The sequence below is a fragment of the Dipodomys spectabilis genome, unplaced genomic scaffold (genome assembly GCF_019054845.1).
Source record: "Dipodomys spectabilis isolate Male_0828 unplaced genomic scaffold, ASM1905484v1 ptg000267l, whole genome shotgun sequence".
Lineage (NCBI taxonomy): Eukaryota > Metazoa > Chordata > Mammalia > Rodentia > Heteromyidae > Dipodomys > Dipodomys spectabilis.
In genome coordinates this window covers 702,577-725,251 of record NW_024870944.1, presented here as the reverse complement: position 1 = coordinate 725,251, position 22,675 = coordinate 702,577, and the positions used below count along the sequence as shown (strand labels likewise).

The following is a 22,675-nucleotide window of genomic DNA, read 5'->3' as shown; positions in this document are numbered from 1 at the left end:
AAGTAGAAACCTTCCCCCCCCAAAAAATGCTCCTGGATTGGAAGGAACAACATCGTGAAAATGGCAATATTTCCAAAGGCTATGTACAAATTCAATGCTGTATCTATCAATATTCTGACCTCTTTCTTCAATGAAATAGAAAAGGAAATCCAAAAATTCAAATGGAAGAATAAAAGACCCCAAATAGCAAAAATGAGTCTTAACAGAAAGAACATTGCTGGAGGAATATAAATACCACTTCAAACTCTACTACTAAGCCATAGTAATCAAAATAGCTTGGTACTGGCACAAGAACAGACCTAAGTACCAATGGAATAGAACTGAAAACCCAGAAATGAACCCACAGACTTTCAGCCACGTAATCTTTGATAAGGAAGCTAAATAAATAGAATGGAAGAAAGACAGCCTCTACAGTAAATGGTGCTGGCAAATTTGGTTAATTGCCTGTAGAAAACTAAAGCTAGATTCTTATATATCACACTGCACCATCATCAACTCCATATGGATCAAAGACCTCAAAGTCAAAGCAGGCACTCTGAAAACATTATAGGACGGAATAGGAGAAATACTAGTTTTCCTTAGCACAGCCCAAAATTTTCTTAATAGAGACCCAGAAACACAACAAATCAAAGAAAAGTTGGACAAATGGTATTGCATGAAGAAGCAGAGCTTCTGCATGGCAAAGGACATAGCTAGCAAGATCAATAGAAAGCACATTGACTGGGAGAAGATTTTCACTAGCCATACAACAGATGAGTGTCTCATATCTAAAATATACATGGAACACAAAAAACTAAATCCCCAAACTACAAATCTTCAAAGAAACAACTGCCTGATAAAAAAGTGGACTAGAGACTTAAAAAGAAACTTCTCTCAAGAGGAAATAAAAATGACCAATAGACACATGAAGAAATGCTCAACCTCCCTACCCATGAAAGAAATGCAAATGAAAACAATACTGAGATTCCACCTCACCCCAGTTAGAATGGCTATGATCAACAACTTTAATAACAACAGATGATGGAGGGGATGTGGCCAGAAGAGATCCCTACTACATTGTTGGTGGGAGTGTAAAATTGTTCCAACACTTTGGAAAGCAGTATGGAAGTTCCCCAAAGACTCCACATAGAGCTCCTCTCTGACCCAGAAATCCCACTTTTGGGTATTTACCCAAATGATCACAAACAAGGCTATTCTAAGGCTACCAGCACAACTATGTTTATTGCAGCATTATTTTCCATAGCTAAGCGATAGAACCAACCCAGATACTCCTCAGTAGATGAAAGGATCAAAAAAATGTGTCATATATATACAATAGAATTCTATGACTCCATCACAAAGAATGGCATTGCCTCATTTGTTTGGAAATGGAAAGACTTGGAAACAATTTTATTAAGTGAAGTAAGCCAGGTCCAAAGGAACACAGGTCCCACGGTTTCCCGTATTTGCAATAACTAGTCTATGTTTGGGACAAGCAGAAAAAGTCAAAAGCTATGTACACATGACCATACAAGATGATGTTAAGAGAGTTCCGGGAAGATGGCGGAGGAGAAGCTGGAATCTGAACAAGCTCTTGCATAGAAAACAGTTTCAGAGTTCCAGTGAACAGTCCCAAGCCAGAGAATCACACCAAGTGTGCCATCACAGGACAGAGAGTTAGTCAAGAGAGGGGAAGCCAAGCAGACACATCTGAGCAGCTGCCGCTGCGGCGGCAGGGTCGCAGCGGCGACCACCGCCGCGGAGGCATACCTGAGACGCAGTCCGGGACAAAGGAGCCAGACGCAGCGGACGAGCGGATTCTACTCAACACCAGCAAGAACCGACAAGGAGCGGACAACTTCATCCTGCACTTTGCAGACCAGAGACGACCCGGGATCCAAGACTCCGCGTGAGTAGAAGCCCCGCTTCCTCACTCCTCCTCTGGGAGCAGAGGAGGGAAGGCCACCCCTCCCCCCCCCCCAGCACCGGTGATATCCATCTTGGATACCGACAAAGCTCGGAGGAGCGGCTAGCTCCAGCTCAGGCCGTGGAATAGAGCTAGTCATTTGGCAGTTCACGGGAACTTGGCGGCGAGGTGACCTCACAGACTCAGTTCCATCCAGGGAGGGGTCGCCCAGCTCAGGCACCAGCCATTGGAGTGGCTCTCCTCGCTGGGTGGCCAGAGCCAGAGGCTGCCCCTCCCTCTAGCAGCCACCACAATCAATTGAAAAACAGAAACCAGGCTGGGTTTCCAGCTGGGTGCTGTGAGTTTTTTTTTCACAAAATAGCCCCAGGGAAAAGCTACTGTTCCTTGAAAGACCTCAACTCTACCCAGAACCTAGCCTCATCACTGCATCCCCCTCTTTTGTGATTCTCAAAGCAGATCACCCTCCCAGTAAACTAACCTGGGAGGGGGATCTCAAAATCTTGGGTAAAGCAGAGCATTTTTCTGCCTGTTCCAACAAACTGACTTAAGAAACCAATCAAGCCACAGGACCTCAAGCTGACCAGAGACTCCAACCAGACTCTGGTTACAGACAAAAGGGAGATACAGGACTCTTCCCACCCCTCCCAAAAAAAAAAAAAAAAAAAAAAAAATCAAAGAACTTTTTTTTTTTTTTCTTCTTCTTCTTTTCTTTTTTTCTTTTTCTTGTTTTGTTTTTTTTTCGTTTTTTGTTACCTTATATATATATAAAAAAATTTTTTTTTTTTTGCTTTTCTAAAACTTTTATTAATCTTTAATTTTTGCCTCTTCTGAAAAAATAATTGTTTTCCATTAATTTTTTTTTCTCCTCTTATAATTTTTATTTTAGGAATACGTGAATGTGTGTTTTCTTTTCTTTTCTTGTCTTCTTTCTCTTTTTCATTCATTCTTAATTATCTTTTTGTTTTTGTTTTTTTTTTCTAGCTCTACTGAACTTCTGATCTTTTCTTCTCACTTTCCTATCCTTCCCAACTTTTCCTCTTTGTTCACCTTTATGTGACTTAACTCTTGTCCTGCACATCCTCAGATAAACCCGTAGTTAACCAGTAGACCCTATCCCCCATTGTGTACACACTTAATCCACAAACTTATTACTCAATTCAAAACCTCTGAGACTTAAATTCATTAATAACAGTACTACCTCTTTATACCTATATAATATTTTAAGCATTTTTTAAAAGTTTTTCTCATCTCCTCTATGTCCCTCCCTTTCTCTCAACATATTCATCTCCCTCTATAAATAGATGGTCTTTTAATCTCTAAAATAACATTAATTTTTACGTCTCTATTTTTTTTCTGGTCTCTTTTCATTCCCCTTTCCCTTTCTTCCCTTTTCTCTCTCTCTCTACTTACATCCTACCCAACCTATTTCCTGCATTGTGATTAGGACATAGTTAACTCTCCCTGTGCCTTCCCACACCAATCTATTCCTATTTTTTACCCACATCTCTCCCTAACCCTAATAATTTCTGGTTTTCCAAATTCTTCTCTGCGGTTCAAAGTCCTTTAACATATAGTTGTTTGATGTCGAATAGATGTATCTGTTGAACTAGATTGTATCTGTAGACTATTGACTGTACAAATGCAAACTTTGGTTGATGGTTGCCTTAAGATAGTGTTCTAGCACAAAACTGGTGCTATCTTCATCTCAAATGGGCAGAGTAAGCCGGAAAAACACAAGAAAAATGGCAAATTCGGGTATCTCAATTCCCAATCCTGATAATCAGGGGTTAGAACAGATAATGAATAATCCAGAGGAGAGTTCCCAAACAGCTCTACAAACACTGCTGGCAAACATGATAAATGAAAAGTTTGACAACGTACAAAGGACTCTGTATGAGCGTGATAGGGAGAGAGAGGAGGCATCCCAGAAGTTTATACAGGAATATCATAAGCGTGAGGAAGCTACTCAAAAACTGATACAGGATTTGCGTGAACAACTTGAGAATACTCAAAGAGAAAGGGAGGAATGGCGTGAGCAGGCTGAGAACACTCAAAGAGATCTGCAGGAATCCCGCGAACGGGAGGAAGCTAATCAAAGAGTAATACAGGAATTGAGAGACCAGGTAGAGAACACACAAAGATCACTAAAGGCATTCATGGAATCCATTAACAAAGAGATGAAGGAAGTCAGGGAGACCACAAAGGGAATGCTGAATGGAACCCAACAGAAGGAATGGGAGCCCAAAGAAACCATAACCAATCAACTAAGTGATTTGAGGACAAACACTGAACACCAAATTAAGGAAGTAAAGAAATTCATACAAGACCTAAAACAGAGCTTCAACAAAGAACTTGAAGCCATCAAAGCTGACCAACTAGAAGGAAAAGAGATAAAAAACAAAGTAGAGAGTCTTGACAGCAGGTTAGAACATGCAGAAGATCGAATCTCAGGGATTGAAGACAGCCTAGATATTATAGAGAAAGAACATACAACCATCCAAGACAAGTCCAAGAAATATGATAGATCTATCCAACACCTGGAAGACACCATCAGAAGGCCTAATCTAAGGATAATGGGTGTAGAGGAGCACCTAGAAACAGAAGTTAATGGTCTAGGAAATCTGTTTAACAGGATCCTAGCAGAGAACTTCCCAAACATGCAAAAAGATAGGCCTGTCCAGATACAAGAAGCCTTTAGAACCCCAAATAGACCAGACCAGAATAGGACATCCCACCGTCACATAATAATCCACACAGGATCAACTCAGAACAAGGAAAAGATCCTTAAAGCTGTCAGAGAGAAAAGGGTAATCACTTATAAAGGGAAACCAATTAGAATCACCTCAGATTTCTCAGCAGAGACAATCAAAGCAAGAAGAGCCTGGAATGATGTATGCCATGCCCTAAAAACAAACAACTATCAACCAAGAATACTGTACCCAGCTAAACTCTCCTTCATAACTGAAGGCCAAATAAAAACCTTCCATAGCAAAGAAAAATTGAAACAATACATCTCCACCAAACCAGCCCTACAAAAGATTCTTAAAGATGTCCTACACATAGAAAACCAACAAGACCGCAATAAAGGCCAAGAAACTGCACCCAAACTGAGAATCCAAGAACCATAGGAAGAACCCAGTTTTCGGAGCCCCCAAGAAGGTAGATAACATGGCAGGAACTCCCAAATACCTCTCAGTCCTATCTCTTAATGTTAACGGACTGAACTCTCCAATTAAGCGACATAGACTGTCTAGTTGGATTAAAAAACAAGACCCTTCTATCTGCTGCCTGCAGGAGTCACATCTTGCCCATAAAAACAAACACATTTTCAATGTTAAAGGCTGGAACAAAATCTACCAAGCAAACGGACCGCATAAACAGGCGGGAGTTGCAATCCTAATATCAGATAAAATAGACTTCAAATTAAAATTCGTGAAAAGAGATAAAGAAGGTCGCTACATACTAATTAAAGGATCTCTCCTTCAGGAGGATATTACAATTCTAAATATCTATTCGCCAAACAATGGAGCACCCAAATTTATCAAAGAAACACTACTTTCCCTCAAATCCCATATAGATCCAAAGACATTAATCGTTGGGGATTTTAACACACCACTCTCCCCACTAGATAGATCAACTCGGCAAAAACTCAACAGAGAAACCGCAGATCTAAACAGCTGCATAGATCAACTAGACTTAACAGACATTTACCGAACATTTCACCCAGCAGCATCAGAATACACGTTTTTCTCAGCAGCACATGGAACGTTTTCTAAAATAGACCACATTTTAGGCCACAAAGCAAACTTGTCTAAATTCAGAAACATTGAAGTTATACCTTGCATTCTCTCTGACCACAAGGGAATAAAGTTAGAACTCAACACCAAAAGCCACCAAAGAAAGTCCGGGATCACATGGAGGCTGAACAACACACTGCTGAATCATGAGTGGGTCATGGAAGAGATTAGAAAGGAAATTCAAATGTTCATGCTATTCAACAAAAATGAACACACAAAATACCAGCTCCTCTGGGACACAGCAAAGGCAGTACTCAGAGGCAAGTTTATAGCTCTGAGCTCCTACATCAACAAATTGGAAAGATCTGAAACTAACAATTTAATGACACATCTAAACCTCCTTGAAAAAGAGCAGCAAGATAAACCCCAATCCAGTAGACGGAAAGAAATAATCAAAATTAAATCAGAATTAAATGAATTAGAATCCAAAAAAACTATAGAAAGAATCAACAAAACAAAGAGTTGGTTCTTCGAAAAACTCAACAAAATTGACAGACCCTTAGCAAATCTTATCAGAAAAAGAAGAGAACACACCCAAATTAATAAACTCAGAGATGAGAAAGGAAACATCACCACGGAAACAAGCAAGATTCAGAACATTATAAGGGAATACTTCTCAAAACTTTATGCTAATAAGTTTGAGAACTTGACAGAAATGGACCTCTTCCTAGCAAATATTGACATGCCAAAACTAAACCAAGATGAGGTAAACTATCTTAACAGGCCCATATCAAGCATTGAAATAGAAACAGCAATAAGAGACCTCCCAGCTAAGAAAAGTCCAGGACCAGATGGTTTTACAGCGGAATTTTACAAGGCCTTCAAAGCAGAGCTCACACCAATTCTCCTCCAACTCTTCAATGAAATTGAAAGAGAAAGCTCACTACCGAACACATTCTATGAAGCCATCATAACCCTCATCCCAAAACCAGGCAGGGACTCATCAAAGAAAGAGAACTATAGACCCATTTCTTTGATGAACATTGATGCAAAACTTCTCAACAAAATTTTGGCCAACCGACTTCAACAATTCATCCAAAAAATCATACACCACGATCAAACAGGATTCATTTCAGGGATGCAAAGCTGGTTCAATATACGCAAATCAATTAATATTATTCATCACATCAACAGGAGCAAGAATAAGAACCACATGGTTATCTCAATAGACGCAGAAAAAGCATTCGACAAGATCCAACACCCCTTTATGATGAAGGTTTTGAAAAAATTAGGAATCCATGGAACATTCCTCAATACAATAAAGGCTGTATATGACAAACCTACAGCCAGCATTATACTCAATGGTGAAAAACTAAAGCCATTTCCTCTTAACTCAGGAACAAGACAAGGATGCCCACTCTCTCCACTTCTCTTCAATCTAGTATTAGAATGCCTAGCTACAGCAATAAGACAAGATGCAGACATAAAGGGGATCCAAATAGGGAAAGAAGAAATAAAACTCTCCCTCTTTGCAGATGACATGATCTTGTATTTAAAGAATCCCATAGACTCCACTCCCAAATTACTCAAGCTGATTCAAAACTTTGGCAAAGTAGCAGGTTATAAAATTAACCCCCAAAAATCAATGGCTTTTCTGTATGCCAACAATGAGAAAAGTGTGGCTGAAATTAGGAAAGCAACTCCATTTGTAATAGCCCCACAAAAAATAAAATACCTAGGAATTAACTTAACTAAAGAAGTGAAGGACCTCTATGATGAAAACTTTAAAATCTTGAAAAAGGAAATCAACACAGAACTTAAAAAATGGCAAAACCTCCCATGGTCCTGGATTGGAAAGATTAACATCGTGAAAATGGCAATACTCCCCAAGGCTATCTACAAATTCAACGCAATACCTATCAAAATTCCACCCTCATTCTTCAAGGAAATAGAAGAGGCAATCCAAAAATTCATATGGAACAATAAAAGACCCCGAATAGCAAAAATGCTCCTCAACGGAAAGAACACTGCTGGAGGAATATCAGTACCAAATTTCAAACTCTACTATAAAGCCATAGTAATCAAAACAGCTTGGTATTGGCATAAGAACAGACCTCAGGACCAATGGAATAGAATTGAAAACCCAGAAATGAACCTACAGACCTATAGCCATCTAATCTTCGATAAGGGAGCTAAAACAATAGAATGGAAGACAGACAGCCTCTTCAGTAAATGGTGCTGGCAAAACTGGTTAACTACATGTAGAAAACTAAAGCTAGATCCTTATATATCACCCTGCACCAGAATCAACTCCAAATGGATCAAAGACCTTGAACTCAAAGCAGACACTCTGAAAACATTACAGGATGGAATAGGAGAAACCCTGGGTCTCCTTGGCTCAGGCCGAAATTTTCTGAATAAAGACCCGGAAACACAACAAATCAAAGAAAGGCTGGACAAATGGGATTGTATAAGGTTGCAGAGCTTCTGCAGGGCAAATGACATAGCTAGCAAGATCAATAGAAAGCCCACGGACTGGGAGAAGATCTTTACTAGCCATACAACGGACAAGGGTCTCATATCTAAAATATACTTGGAACTCAAAAAATTAAACCCCCCAACAACAAATCCACAAAGAAACAACTGCCCAATAAGTAAGTGGGCGAAAGACTTAAAGAGAAGCTTCTCTGAAGAAGAAAGAAGGATGGCCAATAGACACATGAAGAAATGTTCAACATCCCTAGCCATAAAAGAAATGCAAATCAAAACAACATTGAGATATCACCTCACTCCAGTTAGAACAGCAAAAATCAAGAACTCTAACAACAACAGATGCTGGAGGGGATGTGGACAGAAAGGAACCTTACTTCATTGTTGGTGGGAATGTAAACTTGTTCAACCACTTTGGAAAGCAGTATGGAGGTTCCTCAAAAGACTCCACATAGAGCTCCCCAATGACCCAGCAATCCCACTTTTGGGCATTTACCCAAATGATCACAAACAAGGCCACACTAAAGCTACCAGCACAACTATGTTTATTGCAGCATTATTTACCATAGCTAAGACATGGAACCAACCCAGATGCCCCTCAGTAGATGAATGGATCAAGAAGATGTGGTATATATACACAATGGAATTCTATGCCTCCATCAGAAAGAATGACATTTCCCCATTTGTTAGGAAATGGAAAGGCTTGGAAAAAATTATATTAAGTGAAGTAAGCCAGGCCCAAAGAAACATAGGTCCCATGGTTTCCCTTATTTGCAATATCTAGTATAGGTATGAGTCAAGCGGAAAAAGTCAAATAATGTGATGTTAGGAAAACGAAACCTCAAATATGTATTTTAATGTTTTTGTTTCTTTCATGCATGTGTCTCTAACGCATTTATAATATTATCTCTTTGTTGCTTTGTATGTCCCTCCCCCACAGTGTAACCCCCGCTTTCACTATATTTGATGTCAGTATAACATGTGGAGGAGATGGGGACAAACAAGTCGTTTAAGGATTCAGGTGGACCTGTTGCAACAATGAGAAGTACAAAAGGTCATGTCAAAACCAGCTTTACAATGTCGGGGGGGGGGGGGGTATGATTGGGTGGGAGGGAGGGGGGAGGCTGGGAAGGGAGGTGAAGGGTAAACAAAGGAGGAGGCTGCAATGCTTGGTAAGAAATGTATGCATTATCCTGCCCATGTAATTGTAACCCCTCTGTACAGTATGTTCTCAAATAAAATAAAATTAAATTAAAAAAAAAAAAAAAAAAAAAAAAAAAAAAGATGATGTTAAGCGAAATGAACCCCAAGATAGAGACATAAATATCCTCTTTCTTGCTTGCTATTGTTTCTAAAGTATTTATAATGTACCATGTGATTTTTTTTGTTTCTTTTTATGTTCCTTCCCAGGGTCTAACCCCTGTTTTTACAGTATTTGATGTCAGTGTCCTGCATCTTGTATATACACTTCTCTAATGCAGGGAGTGGAATGGAAAAAACAAAATGCTTAAATAAGCATACAGGTTGATCCATTGTAACAATGAGATGAACTTTACAACTTCAGTGGCAGAGGGTGGGGGTGGGGGGTTTGGGCAGTGTAGTTGTAGAGGTGTGAGGGAAGGAATGGTAAGGGAAAAACAAAGGATGAGGCAAAAATGCTCGATAGGAAATGTACTCATTATCTTGATCATGTAATTCTAACCCCTCTGTACAGTATTCTTACAATAAAAATGTTCAAAAAAGAAATGTTCTCATAACATTATGTATTAACTGTATCTCCTCTGTACATTATCTTGATGGTAAAATTAAATTTAAGAAAAAGCAAAGAAAAAACAGACAACACTTGTCACCATCTAACCAATAAGAGCTGAGCCCCATCCCTCTCATTCTCCTCTCTGATTAAGGTTATTTCTAATTTTCCTTAAATGTGAACAGTTTTCCCTTATTTGCAATAACTAGTGAATGTCTGAGACAAGCAGAAGCGGACAGATAAGTTGATGTAAGGCTAAATGAACCCCAAGATAAGGATTCAATGTTTTTTTTTCTTTCTTGCGATTGTTTCTAACATATTTATAAATGATTTCCTTGTTGCTTTGTATGTCACTCCCTCATAGCATAACCCTTGTTTTCACTGTACTTGATGTTGGTATAATTTGTGGAGGGGAAGGGAAAAAAGAAATTGTTTTTAGGGACACAGGTAGACCCATTGCAACAATGAGATGTACAAGACGTTATGTCGAAAAAGGAACTTTACAACATTGGTAGAGGGGGCGGTGAGAGGGTGGAAGGGGGCGGGTGGGGGAGATGGGAAAGGATGGGAAGGGGAAACAAAGGAGGAGGCAACAATACTTGATTAGAAATGTACTCATTACCTTCCCATGTAACCCCTCTATACGGTATTTTCACAATAAAATATATGTATAGGTATTTAAAAAACAAACATAAAAATCTGAACAGACGGTGCATCCAGTGCTGTTTCTGTTAAGCATGCTGCTGCCTTCTAAAACTACAGAATTTTAAGGAATCATGGAGAAGCAGGGATCCCACTGAAAAGGAACTCTAACAAAATTAAAGCTCCTTTCTAACATTGGAATTTTAGGACATTTCAGCCTCCTATGGGCAGATGACAGACTTACAGGAGTAAGAATGTGCATGTTCTGTGCAAATATTATATCTGTCCTTAGCCACCATCTTGTCCTCCTTCACAATGTGCTGGCTCATGTTGTTCTACATAGTTAGAAGTTCTTTGAAAGTCAGAATCCAGTCAGCCAGTGACTTTTCTAATTCCTGCATTTAAACACAAGAAAGAGGGTATAAAGAAAGTCTTCACTCTATTTGATGTTGGTATAATTTGTGGAGGGGAAGGGAAAAAACAAATCGTTTAACTAGGGATATAGCTGGCCCCATTGCAACAATGAGATGTACAAGTCTTTATGTCGAAAAACGAACTTTACAATTTTGGTGTGTGTGGGAGAGAATCAGGGGGATGAGGAGGAGAGTATGGGAAGGGATAGGAAGGGGAAACAAAGGAGGCAACAATGTTTACTAAGAAATGTACTCGTTATCTTGCCCATGTAATTGTAAATCCTCTGTACAGTATTCGCACAATAAAAAAATAAAATATAAAAAAAAGAAAGCCTTCAACTCAAGCTGCTGCTTTTCCCATACCTATAAGATAATCCTTTGATTAGACTCAAGGGGAGAAGGACCAGTCAAGGAAACGAACCACAGGAATGAAGACCTACCTTGGTGGCCAGCCTCAAACCAAGTTGTTCTGAAAAGAACATTCCTTCCTGCTTTCCTTTTCATTGCCTCAGTATTTCTCTAATGTTTATACAACTCACTCTGATTTAAAATATAGGTCAACACCTCAATTTAGAGAACAGTGAAGTTAATATTTAGTTGAAATATATTTAATAATGCCATTTGTATTTAAAAGGTGTAAATAGGTGGCATCTTCTTTTAAAAATCTGAGGAATGTAGTGCTGAAGTCGTCATCACATGCAATTTCTCTTCAACTGGCATTATTTTTGGCTAACTTTTGAAATGAAAGAGTGTAAAACTTTTTTAAAAATATAATTAGTGCAGATTTATGAGCAAAAATATTCATTTGGCTGTGGATCCATAATTTGTTGGTTTTTCTATTTTTCTTTGTGGTGGCTATCAAACAGACTTTTAGGAAAACATAGGCAAACTATCAGTAGCCATACCCTTGATGATTTGGGTTCTATTTAATTTTTTGTGCTGATCCTGGGACTTGCACTCATTGCCTGTGCACTGTCTCTAAGCTTTTACTGCTGAGGGTACTACTCTAAAACTTGGGCCATATTTCTACATCCATATTTTTGGTTGTTAATTGGAGATAAGACTCACAGACATTCTGTCATTGGCCCCCAACTTCAAACCAAGGTTCCAATATCTCAGCCTCCATAATAACAAGGATTATAACCATGAGCCACTGTTAGCCACATTGTGTCATTTTTTAGAAGCAGCTGTAAATAATAATAATAGAAAACTATCACTATAACTAAGGGCTCAAACCTGTAATCCCCTAGCTATTCAGAGGCTGAGATCTATAGGATCATAGTTTAAAGCTAGACTGGTCAGAAAATTCAGAGTTTTTTATTTTTTTAACCTGCTGGCCCCAGAGCTTAAATTCAGTCCTTGGCACTGTATATGAGTTGCTTTTCATTAAGGCTAGTGTTCTACCTCTTGAGCCACAGTGATACTTGCAGCTTTTCCTGAGTAGTATATTAGAGGGAAGAGGTAAGGAGACTGCCCAGTCTGGCTCCAAACTACCATCTAAAAACCTAAGCCTCCAAAGTAGCAAATCAGGTATTATTATTTTCAACTAAGCAGCAAAAATAAACAGACTGGAGGTATGGTTCAAGTGTTACAGTTTCAGCCTTGCATTGAAAAAGTTAAGGAAATTTAAGCCCCAGTATTGGCACATATGCACACAAAAGCATGTAGATACATACATACACAGGGTCCTATACTCAATTCCCCGGGATGAAAAAAGATTAAATATTAAATTAGATTACAAGGACAAAAATGAGTAATTTAAACAGTTTAAAAAAAAAACAAAAACATAATAGCCATGTGCTGGTGGCTCATGCATTTAACACTAGCTACTCAGGAGGCTGAGATCTGAGGACCGTGGATCAAAGCCAGTCCAGACAGGAAAAGTCCATGAGACTCTTATCTTCAATAATCCACTCAAAAACCTTGAAGTGGTGCTGTAGCTAGAGTTGTATAGTGCTAGTCTTGAGCTGGAGACAATAGGTACTGAGCCCAGGCCCAGAGTTCAAGCCCATGACCAACAAAGAACAAACAAACAAATAGAAAATTAAAAAAAAAAACTGCCATAGCTGAATTGTGACTTAGGTGTTAGAATACTTTCTTCCCATAAACGAGGTATGAGTTCAATCCCCAGTGTTGTTCATACCAAAACAACCCAATAACAGCACACCAATAACAATTTAACAAAAAATATATCATACTTTGTAAAGAAAATTAAAACTTACAAAAATAATTGAAGTAGAGCTAACATGTGACTCATATCCTATTAAACACCAAAAAAAAAAAAAAAAGGCGTAACTTGAGCTGAGGCTTAATAGCCTGCTAGCTTCGAAATAAAAAGAAAATACCAAAAACAAAACAACCCTCAGAGAGAGTCCACAGGCCCTGAATTCAAGCCTCTCCCAACTCCCAAAAGAAAAAACCCTCAGGAGTTGAGTTTTTGTTCCTGCAAGCTTTGAGCAAAAAACAAAATCCAAAAATCTCATGGGCAGTGAAGTAGTGTGGCATAAATTGTAGAGCCTGCTAGTTTTGATCTAAGAAAACAAGCCAGGTTTCTCTGGCTCATGCCTGTAATACTCACTGCTCAGGAAGCTTCCTACAAAGGGAAGCCAGTCCAGGCTGAAAATTCCCCTGGTGACTGTTTTTTTCAAATTAAGTGGAAGTGGCACTGTGGCTGAAAGGGGCAGTGTGACTGCCTTATCCCTGACAGACAATACCCAGGCACTGAGTTCAATCCCCACAACCGACAAAATAAATAAATAAATACTGAGTGTGAATAGCTAGGCCCTAATAATAAAGGACATGAACTTTAAAAAGGGGGGAAGGCAAATCAAATAAATGAAAAGGTGCAAAAAGGAGCATATTAAAGATTTCTAAATCATGGCTCCAAACTGCAATCTTACTTGCTCAGATTGCTGAAATCTAAGGATCGTGTTTCAAAGCCATTCTTGGCAGAAAGTACAGAAGACTTAATTTACTGTGTTCACTACTGGGGCTTGAACTTGCTATGATTTCCTTATGGCTAGAGGTCTACTTCTTCCTACCTCTTGGTGGTTAATTAGAGATCATTTTCTCATTGATATTCTTGCCCAGATTGGCTTCCAACCATGATTCTCAGATTTCAGTCCTCCCTGTAATGCTCTTGGCTTGCTGTTGATATTCTAATCTCCTATTGACCACCGAAAAAGCAGAAGCTGAGCTGTGGCTCAACTAGTGAAACCTGCCACCATTAAGGTAAAAATAAAAAAATCCTCAAGGAGAGTCATCAGGCCTTAATTTCCAGAACTAACAAGCAGCACTCAATTTAAAAAAAAAAAATTAAAAAAGAACCTCAGTCACCATTACCTGAGTTTGAGCCCTAGAAGAAGAGCTACAAAAAAGAGAAACAGCCTGTAGTTTACCTGTGGTCAAATTTGTAAAGCATGGTAGTTTCAAGAGGAAAGAAAAAACTAAGAATGAAAGCTAGCCCCTAAGAACAATTGTCAAAAAAAGAAATAATAAATAACCGGAAAAGGTGAAAGAAAAGGTAATTAAAGATTTGTAAATGTTGACTCACACTTATAATCCTGAGTGCTAAAGTCACTGAAGTCTGAAGATCATGGTTCCAAGCCATCATGGGCAGGGAAGTCCATGAAACTTGCTTCAGTTTGTTCAGTCCAGGGACTTAAACTTGAAGTGTTTTGCTCATGGCTAAAGCTCTACTATCTTCTGCCTATTAGTGGGTGATTGGTGGTAAGTCTCATAGACTTTGCTGCCCAGGCTGACTTTGAATAGTGATCCTCAGATTTCAAGCCTCACTGTACTGCCCTTGACTACCCATGGGACTCTTGTCTCATATTAAACACTTAAAAAAAAAAGGCAGAAGTTGAGCTGTGGTTCAAGTAGTAGAGCCTTCTACCTTTCAGTTAAATAAGTAAATCAATAAAACCTCAGAAAGAGAGGGGCAGAATGAGAGTGAAAAACAGGAAATCCTACACTAAACAAAAGTAGAGAAATGTAAATATCACCCGTTGTGGAAGAAATAAATTGTATTGTCAAAGCTTATAGAATTCACAAAATTTATAGTCCATGATAATGATAATTTGACTTGTGAAGGTTAAAATATGTTTGTGATTTCAACTAAATATCACTATTCCACAATTCTGTGAAATAAGAGAAATTAAGGTAATCATCTAATCTCAATAATAATAAAAATCTCAGAAAGAGTCACCAGTCCTTAATTTCAAGCCCTAAGTCACTAACATGCCCCAACTCTGACCAAAAAAAAAAAAAAAAAAAAAAAGACACTCTGACTAGGACCTGAGTTCTTACACTAGGAGCAGAAGCCAAATGAAACAAAAAGTAGACTGTAGTAGTCCTATAGCCCAAGTAATAAAGCAAGCTACTTTTAAGAGGAAAGAAAAAGAAAACCTGAGAATGAAGGCTAGACCCTAAGCCCCTGACTCTTCCCATAATGGAAAGTGAATCAATCATGGAATCTAAGTTTGTACTTGCTCTTGGAATAACAGCTGAAAATGTCCCTTCAGTTCTAGGCCCTCCAATCAAAAATGGAAGGCAGGCTTGTTCTGGGCTTCTGGCACACAAGGACCTTGTGTAGAGGAAGTTCCTCCTCTTCTTTCCTGGATCCCAGGGTTCAGCCTCTCTTGTGAGTCAGAGTGGGTAGTGGATGGCAGGGTGACCAGAGGATCCAAATAGAATGGGAGCTGTGCTAATGGACTTGCAGCTGGCAGCTGGATACAAGGGTAGGTGGGAACTGGTAGGGCCCTCTGATTACCCAGCAATAGGGAGATTGAGTTGGAGAACCTGCTGGCTCCACCTGTAATCAAGTCCGCCCCACCTCCTCTGCCCCTGTAACAACCAGAGGTATAAATGGGGATCTGAGTTCACTGTGTCAGATTCCTGCTTCCCAGCTCTACCTGTTTGCCTCTGTGGGCACCACTGCTGAAGACACACATCCATCTGTTCTGCAGCCCTGCACCATGAGGGAGATTGTGTACATACAGGCAGGCCAGTGTGGCAACCAGATTGGTGCAAAGGTGAGCATGGCACTGGCCTAGGATCCAAGTCTCAAATTTAGGGGAAGGAGAAAAAGGATGGGGTTGGAGTGTGGAGGTGGTGGTGGTCATGGCTAGGCTGAGGTAGGTGGGGCTCCATAGTGGTCCCTAACCTTCTGCAAATGAAGCCCCCCAGATAGCTTCTCCAATTTCCCTAATTTGTGTGGCCCTGGTGGGTGTGGTTTTTAAGCAAGGCTGGGGTGGTTTCAAATCGCTTGCATGTCTTAGTCTTACCTGAGACTCAAGTCTTTGTATTTAGTTTCCTGGGAATAGACTAATGCACGTTTGGTCTGGTTGGAATGAAAGGAATGCAGTGTCTTTGAGCTGAAAGATACAGAGAATTCCCTTTGTGTCAACTGATGAGTGTCAGATAATTGAGAACAGTTCTTCTACCTTAATGCAAATTTCTCTGAGTTTCATGCTCCATCTCAGCTCCCTTAAGTTGGGTGTTTTCTAAATCATTGTTTGTCATGTATGCTCTGAGGACACTTGGGGTTCTGGAGACCCTTCTAGCTGAGTCTTCAAGTTACTGCTTTGGTAATTTCATGTCCATGGAAGGCCAGTTACTCATCATAGAATACAAACAGAATATGGTACTGCATAAGATGGAATACTCATAGGAGAAACCAGATGTCTTCTATTCAGCCAGATAAAAGAGATTAACAAAACTAAAATACCACCATTTTCTGTGTTTTTTTTAATTTAGAAAATGTATTTTTTACAAATATATTTGTGTCAACAGGACATGAGTTTCTTAGTTACTTTAAAATGCATTTTTTGGACAGTTAACATTCTAGGTCATAATATACTTCTATTTCCATCTCAGTTTTGGGAAATGCTAAGCGATGAGCACAATATTGACTGCACTGGCAACTACTATGGGGACAGCCATTTACAGCTGCAGAGAATTGAGGTGTATTACAATGAGGCAGCTGGTAAGTTTCTTCCATCTTGTTTCCCATACCGTGGCAAAATAGTTCCCAGGGGAATACTAATGAAAAGGAAGGAGTTCCTGCCTTTCTTATGGTAGTATTGTAGTTTTAATTTGGGACCTTGATCTTATAAGTCAAGTGCTGTACCCAACTGAGCCACTCCACCAGATACTTTGTTTTAATTTTTGAGTATACTCTTGTGAATTACCCCAGGAAAGCCTTATACCTGAGTTCCCCCTACCTCTACTTGCTGACTAACCACACCTGGATTATTTTTTTCCGGTCATGGAGCTTGAACTCTGGGCCTAGGCACTGTCGCTCAACTCTTCAGCTCAAGGCAAGCAGCTCTACCACTTAAGCCACAGTGCCACTTCCAGTTCTGGTGTTTTATTGGAGATAAGAGTCTTGCAGGCTTTTTGTGCCCTGGCTGGCTTTGAACCATGATTCTCTGATCTCAGCCTTCTGGGTAGCTAGGATTAAAGGCGTGAGCCCATTTCACATAATTAAAAATGAGACTGCCTAAATATGCATTCTAAAACAATTGATAAAATATAATCCAATGAAATTTGGTTGTGTGCTGATCATCCTAAGCTCAAGCCTGGGCACTAACTATGAGCTTCTTTTATTTTGGGTAGTTTCTTGGAGATGAGTCTCCAAGCCTTTCCTGCCCCAGCTGACTTCAATCTGCGATGCTAAGGTCTCATCTCAGATTTTTGAGTAGCTAGAATTACACCCTTATGCAACCAGAGCCCAGTTACATTGCCTCTTTAAAATACAGATTAAATTTCTAAAACAAATATTTTGAAAAAGAAAATTTAAAAAATTTTAAAGAGGGATATTCAGTCACTAATATATATGAGAATAGTCCAAATCACAAAGCATAGTCTCACCCTGAAATCTATAACATTTCTGGTCTTGAGCATTTTGAATATGAATACTTAGCCAACAGTAAATTATTTTTAAGGTTTTTAAAGTAAGAAAACATTCTTGTGATGTAGAAAAAATCAATACTAATTTGTAAACATGGCTTTTAAATGATTCATATTGTCTTTCCTAACATAAACAGCCTAATTGAAGTCTACAGAGTAGATTTTCAGTTTTTGTAACTGTCAATGTAAAGTTCATTTAATTTTATATTGAGTTTCCATTCTACATTATTGTATACAAACAGAATCATGGATAATTGGCTTTCCTGTGTATTAATCCAATGAACAAGTACAAACAAAATTACAAAGCTATTTAATTTATGTGAGTTTTATAGATCTACATTTTGGGATGTCCTCACCTTGGTATTTTGTGTTAATATTGTTGAAGTAACATACAAGGTTTTAATCTTCTGATTCCTTGGTTGAGAGTGGTTGGGTTGGATTGTGTCACTCCTATGAACAGAATTTTAGGTTGTGTCTTTATTAGATCCTGTATATCCAGCAGGATGGTCAGTTTTCTTCATGTGAATGTTTAGGAAGGGGGTATTCTAAAACTGGTGTTTACATCATGTTAACTGCTTTCCCTTGGGCCAAATCATGTTAAATGGGAAATTGCAAGTCATTGCCCAAGGTTGCTCTGAGTATTTGAATAAAGGGTATGTGCTATTTGATAACCATTATTGAAACATTATAAGACAAGAAATATATATATTGTATATATGTTTTCTCCAGGAAAGCCTTACACTTGAATTCCCTTACATCTACTTGGTGAATAGCCATACCTGGCTTTTTTTGGCCCGGGGGGGGGGGGGGGTCGGTCATGTGGCTTGGACTCTGGGCCTAGGCACTGTCCGTCAACTCTTCAGTTCAAGGCAAGCAGCTCTACCTCTTGAACCACAGTGCCATTTCTGGTTTTCTGTTAGTTTATTAGAGATAAGAGTCTTAAGGACTTTTCCTGCCCCAGCTGGCTTTGAATAGTCATCCTCTGATCTCAGCCTCCAGAGTAGCTAGAATTACAGGCATGAACCTGGTTCATTTCTTGAGAAAGGTAATTGGGGAAGGGAAGGGATAGTGGGAGAACAACAAAGGAGGGGGTAACAATTTTTGACAAGAAACGTTCTCATTTCCTTACTCATGTAACCAACTCCTCTATACAGCACCTTTACAATAAAATAAAATTAACAAAAAAGAGGAAGTTTCTTGCTGATAGGCACTGGTGACTCATTCCTGTAATGCTGGCTACTTAGGAGGCTAAGAAGTGAGGATCATGGTTCAAATCTTGCCTGAGCAGGAAAGTCCCTGAGACTCTTATCTCCAATAAGAAAACTGAAAGTGGGGTTGTGGCTCAAGTGATAGAGTGCTAGCCTTGAGCTGGAGAGCTGAGGGACAGTGTCCAGGGCCAGAGTTCAAGCCCCACGATGAACCAAAAAAAAAAAGGTGTTGTCACCTTTCTTTTGCACCATTAGACTCAAAGCCTGATGCTCATCTTTGCCTCCTGTGTAGCTGAGATTTCAGCCACCATGCCCAAAGCAAAGGAATGAATATTCATGGAAATAGACAACTGCAAACATCCTTAAAGTTGCTGAAGCCTCTTGCATGGGGATTCATGCTCAAGATATCTTTTCTGTTTCCATGTCTTAAATGCTGTAATTTTTGTAATGAATGCTGAGAGTCACTTAGAATCATAAGCTCTGCCTAAGTTCCTTGTCAAGTATAGGCCTAAGTCAACTCTTTTTCTCACAGGCAACAAATATGTTCCTCGGGCCATCATGGTGGACCTAGAGCCTGGCACCTTAGACTCAGTAAGATCGGGACCATTTGGCCAGAGCTTTAGGCCAGACAACTTCATATTTGGTATGTCATCATGGTCCATGGGTCCTAACATCCAGGCACTCCAGTGCTGGGCTGAGCCTTTATCCACCTAGATATTCTCCTCAGCTAACCCACCTATTCCAGTCCACGGGAGTCATGCCCCTGGCCACTCAGACAGCTCAGATCAGTGCAACTCTGTAAGTTCTCCATGACAAAGAAGCCTCTGAAGGGAAAGAGCAGCAAGCAGAGAAAGCCACCAACAAGGTTTCAGCACTGCTGGTCATTTTAAAGGCCTGGCAATAACAGAACCACTTCAGGACACCAGAAATCAAAGCACAGCTATGTGTGAGCAAGGAGCAGACAAGTGCTTGCAGTTTAGCTTCCCTCTGACCACACTGTGCTCCTGTCCCTGTTGTGAAAGTAATTACATTTCCAGTATTGAGGCAGGCTAAGTTCTTCATTTCTAGAAGTACTTGATTTGGGTTAAAATGTATTTTCCTCCACACTCTCTACTTTTCTTTAGAACCTGGGTGATGTGTAGGGTCCCAGATACATTGAAAACATTTCCTTTATTTCACCATAGTGTATCTAAAATAATAGCAAAGGTTGGCTCACAACACTCCTTTGTCTTCACAATAGGACAGGCACAGTCATTATTCTTGGAGTCTGTGTCTCATCATGTCTTTATGTCTGATAGGCCAGAGCGGGGCAGGCAATAACTGGGCAAAAGGCCACTACACGGAGGGAGCCGAGCTGTTAGAATGGGTGCTGGATGTGGTACGACGGGAGTCAGAAAGGTGTGACTGTCTCCAGGGTTTCCAGCTGGCTCACTCCCTGGGAGGTGGCACTGGATCAGGCATGGGCACCCTGATTCTCAACAAGATCCGAGAGGAGTATCCAGACCGCATCATGAACACCTTCAGCATCATGCCCTCCCCCAAGGTTTCAGACACCATGGTAGAACCTTACAATGCGATCTTGTCTATCCACCAGTTGGTGGAAAATGCAGATGAAACTTTCTGCATCGACAATGAGGCCCTGTATGACATCTGCTTCCGCACCCTGAAGCTGCCCACACCCACCTATGGAGACCTCAACCACCTGGTGTCAGCCACCATGAGTGGAGTCACCACCTGCCTGCGCTTCCCCGGCCAGCTGAATGCAGATCTGCGCAAGCTGGCAGTGAATATGGTGCCCTTCCCCCGCCTACACTTCTTCATGCCTGGCTTTGCACCCTTGACCAGCCGGGCCAGCCATCAGTACCATGTTCTCTCTGTGCCCCAGCTCACCCAGCAGATGTTTGATGCCAAGAACATGATGGTCGCCTGTGATCCCCGCCATGGTCGTTACCTGACAGCAGCTGCCATCTTCCGAGGCCGCATGTCCATGAAGGAGGTGGATGAGCAGATGCTCAACATGCAGAACAAGAACAGCAGCTACTTTGCAGACTGGATTCCCAACAATGTGAAGACAGCTGTATGTGACATCCCCCCGCGTGGCCTTACGATGTCGGCCACCTTCATCGGCAACAACACAGCCATCCAAGAACCCTTCAAGCGCACCTCAGAGCAGTTCAGTGCCATGTTCCGGCGCAAGGCATTCTTGCACTGGTACACGGGAGAAGGCATGGATGAGATGTAGTTCACTGAGGCTGAGAGCAATATCAACGACCTGGTGTCCGAGTACCAGCAGTACCAAGATGCCACTGCTGATGAACAGGGGGAATTTGAAGAAGACTTGGTGGAGGAAGAAGTTTAAGACTTCCCATTGGTAGCAGTGCAACAGGACTGTCAGAACCTGCCTACTACTTCTCAAATGAATGGTGCTTTCCTGAGATCCTGTTGTCATGCATTGAGGTCCCTGCTGTGTATCATCATGCACAGCCTTTCCGGTCAGGAACTAACTGATGGTGAATGTAAAAATGCAGATTTCTTTTAAATAGTATTATTTTAAAGCCCTATTTATATAAATAAAGAAGTATACATTTTGTACTCTTGAGTCCTTATTCTTTAGAATCCCTTTTATTCTTTCAATATATTTGAAATATAAAGTTGGCCAGCAGGATTTAATCTTAGCAATATAGGACTGGTGCTCAAGAGGAGTTTCAAATTCATGGTGTTCCTATTTTGAACAGGAGGATGACAAGTGCCAATGTTGTTTATTTTCCCTGACCCAGTTTTAAAGTTAGCAGTCTCTCAACAGCATGCCAGTAGCATAAAAGCAGTTTGAAGAGAAAGTAAACCAGATTCAGATGTTAAAATTTTCCTAGTACCAAAGTGATGTTTGGAATACTGAAGGGATTGATGTTCAAGACTTGTCTGGGCACTGAGGTAGCAGGGCCTCTTCCTCCTTTATTCTGACACAGGACTTGCTTTACCTGCCCCCTAGTATGCATTCCTCTTTGGGAATGGGACCACAAAATGCAGGTATGAATACTGGCCATTAAGGATCTACTTCTCCTTCAGACAACCACAGGTTCTGGTCTCATGCCCCATCAGAGGGATTTCATTCACATTCCCCAGAAACAGTAGCAGGAACCCCAATCCCTGTGCTTACGGTTCAGTTGGCAGCGAAGCAGCACTCACAAGATGAGTGCAAGATCCTCGTTGCCAGGGTAGTTTCTCAAGTCATCTGGCAGCTCTAAGGACAGAAGTGAGTCTAGCTGTTTGAGGGAGTGAGTATCTGACCAGTCCCATAGCGTATCAAGATCTGCTTGATTCAGTACTTACAAGTCAAGGAGTGGAAGGGAGACATGGCCCAATGACCCATTCTCATACTCATTTTCCAGCATTCGAAGCTGTCTGAGGCCCACAGAGGGTTGTAAGGGAAAAAGATCCAGCCTGTTGGGTATGTTTACATGAGTGAGACAGAAATCTCAATTGCTTAGAACCTACACAATGGCCAGGAAGAGGGTGAACACTTCTGTTTTCACCAGAGGCCAAAATCATTCACTGGTTCTTTTTGCCAGAATCTTTCACTCTTCTTGCAGTGAGGCTCAAGGTAGGTTGTCTGTGTC

The 22,675-nt window shown here is 40.4% G+C and overlaps 1 protein-coding gene across 2 annotated transcripts; it reads left to right on the top strand.

The window, feature by feature from the left end:
- Positions 1-15,914: 15,914 nt before the first annotated feature.
- On the top strand, positions 15,915-21,300 carry LOC122125926 (tubulin beta chain-like). 2 transcript variants are annotated; one of them, XM_042700581.1, is made up of 4 exons: positions 15,915-15,971; positions 16,816-16,924; positions 19,591-19,701; positions 20,357-21,300. In XM_042700581.1, the coding sequence occupies exons 1-4, from the start codon at positions 15,915-15,917 to the stop codon at positions 21,298-21,300; spliced, it is 1,221 nt and encodes a 406-aa protein (XP_042556515.1). The 2 variants fall into 2 exon arrangements, with proteins under 2 accessions (XP_042556515.1, XP_042556516.1); XM_042700582.1 differs by lacking the exon at positions 19,591-19,701.
- The last annotated feature ends 1,375 nt before the right edge of the window (positions 21,301-22,675 follow it).

Coding starts and splice junctions, on each gene's coding strand:
- LOC122125926 (XM_042700581.1), top strand. CDS start 15,915: ATGAGGGAGATTGTGTACATACAGGCAGGCCAGTGTGGCAACCAGATT. Junction 16,925..19,590: donor GTATTACAATGAGGCAGCTG/GTAAGTTTCTTC, acceptor TTTTTCTCACAG/GCAACAAATATGTTCCTCGG. Junction 19,702..20,356: donor GCCAGACAACTTCATATTTG/GTATGTCATCAT, acceptor TATGTCTGATAG/GCCAGAGCGGGGCAGGCAAT.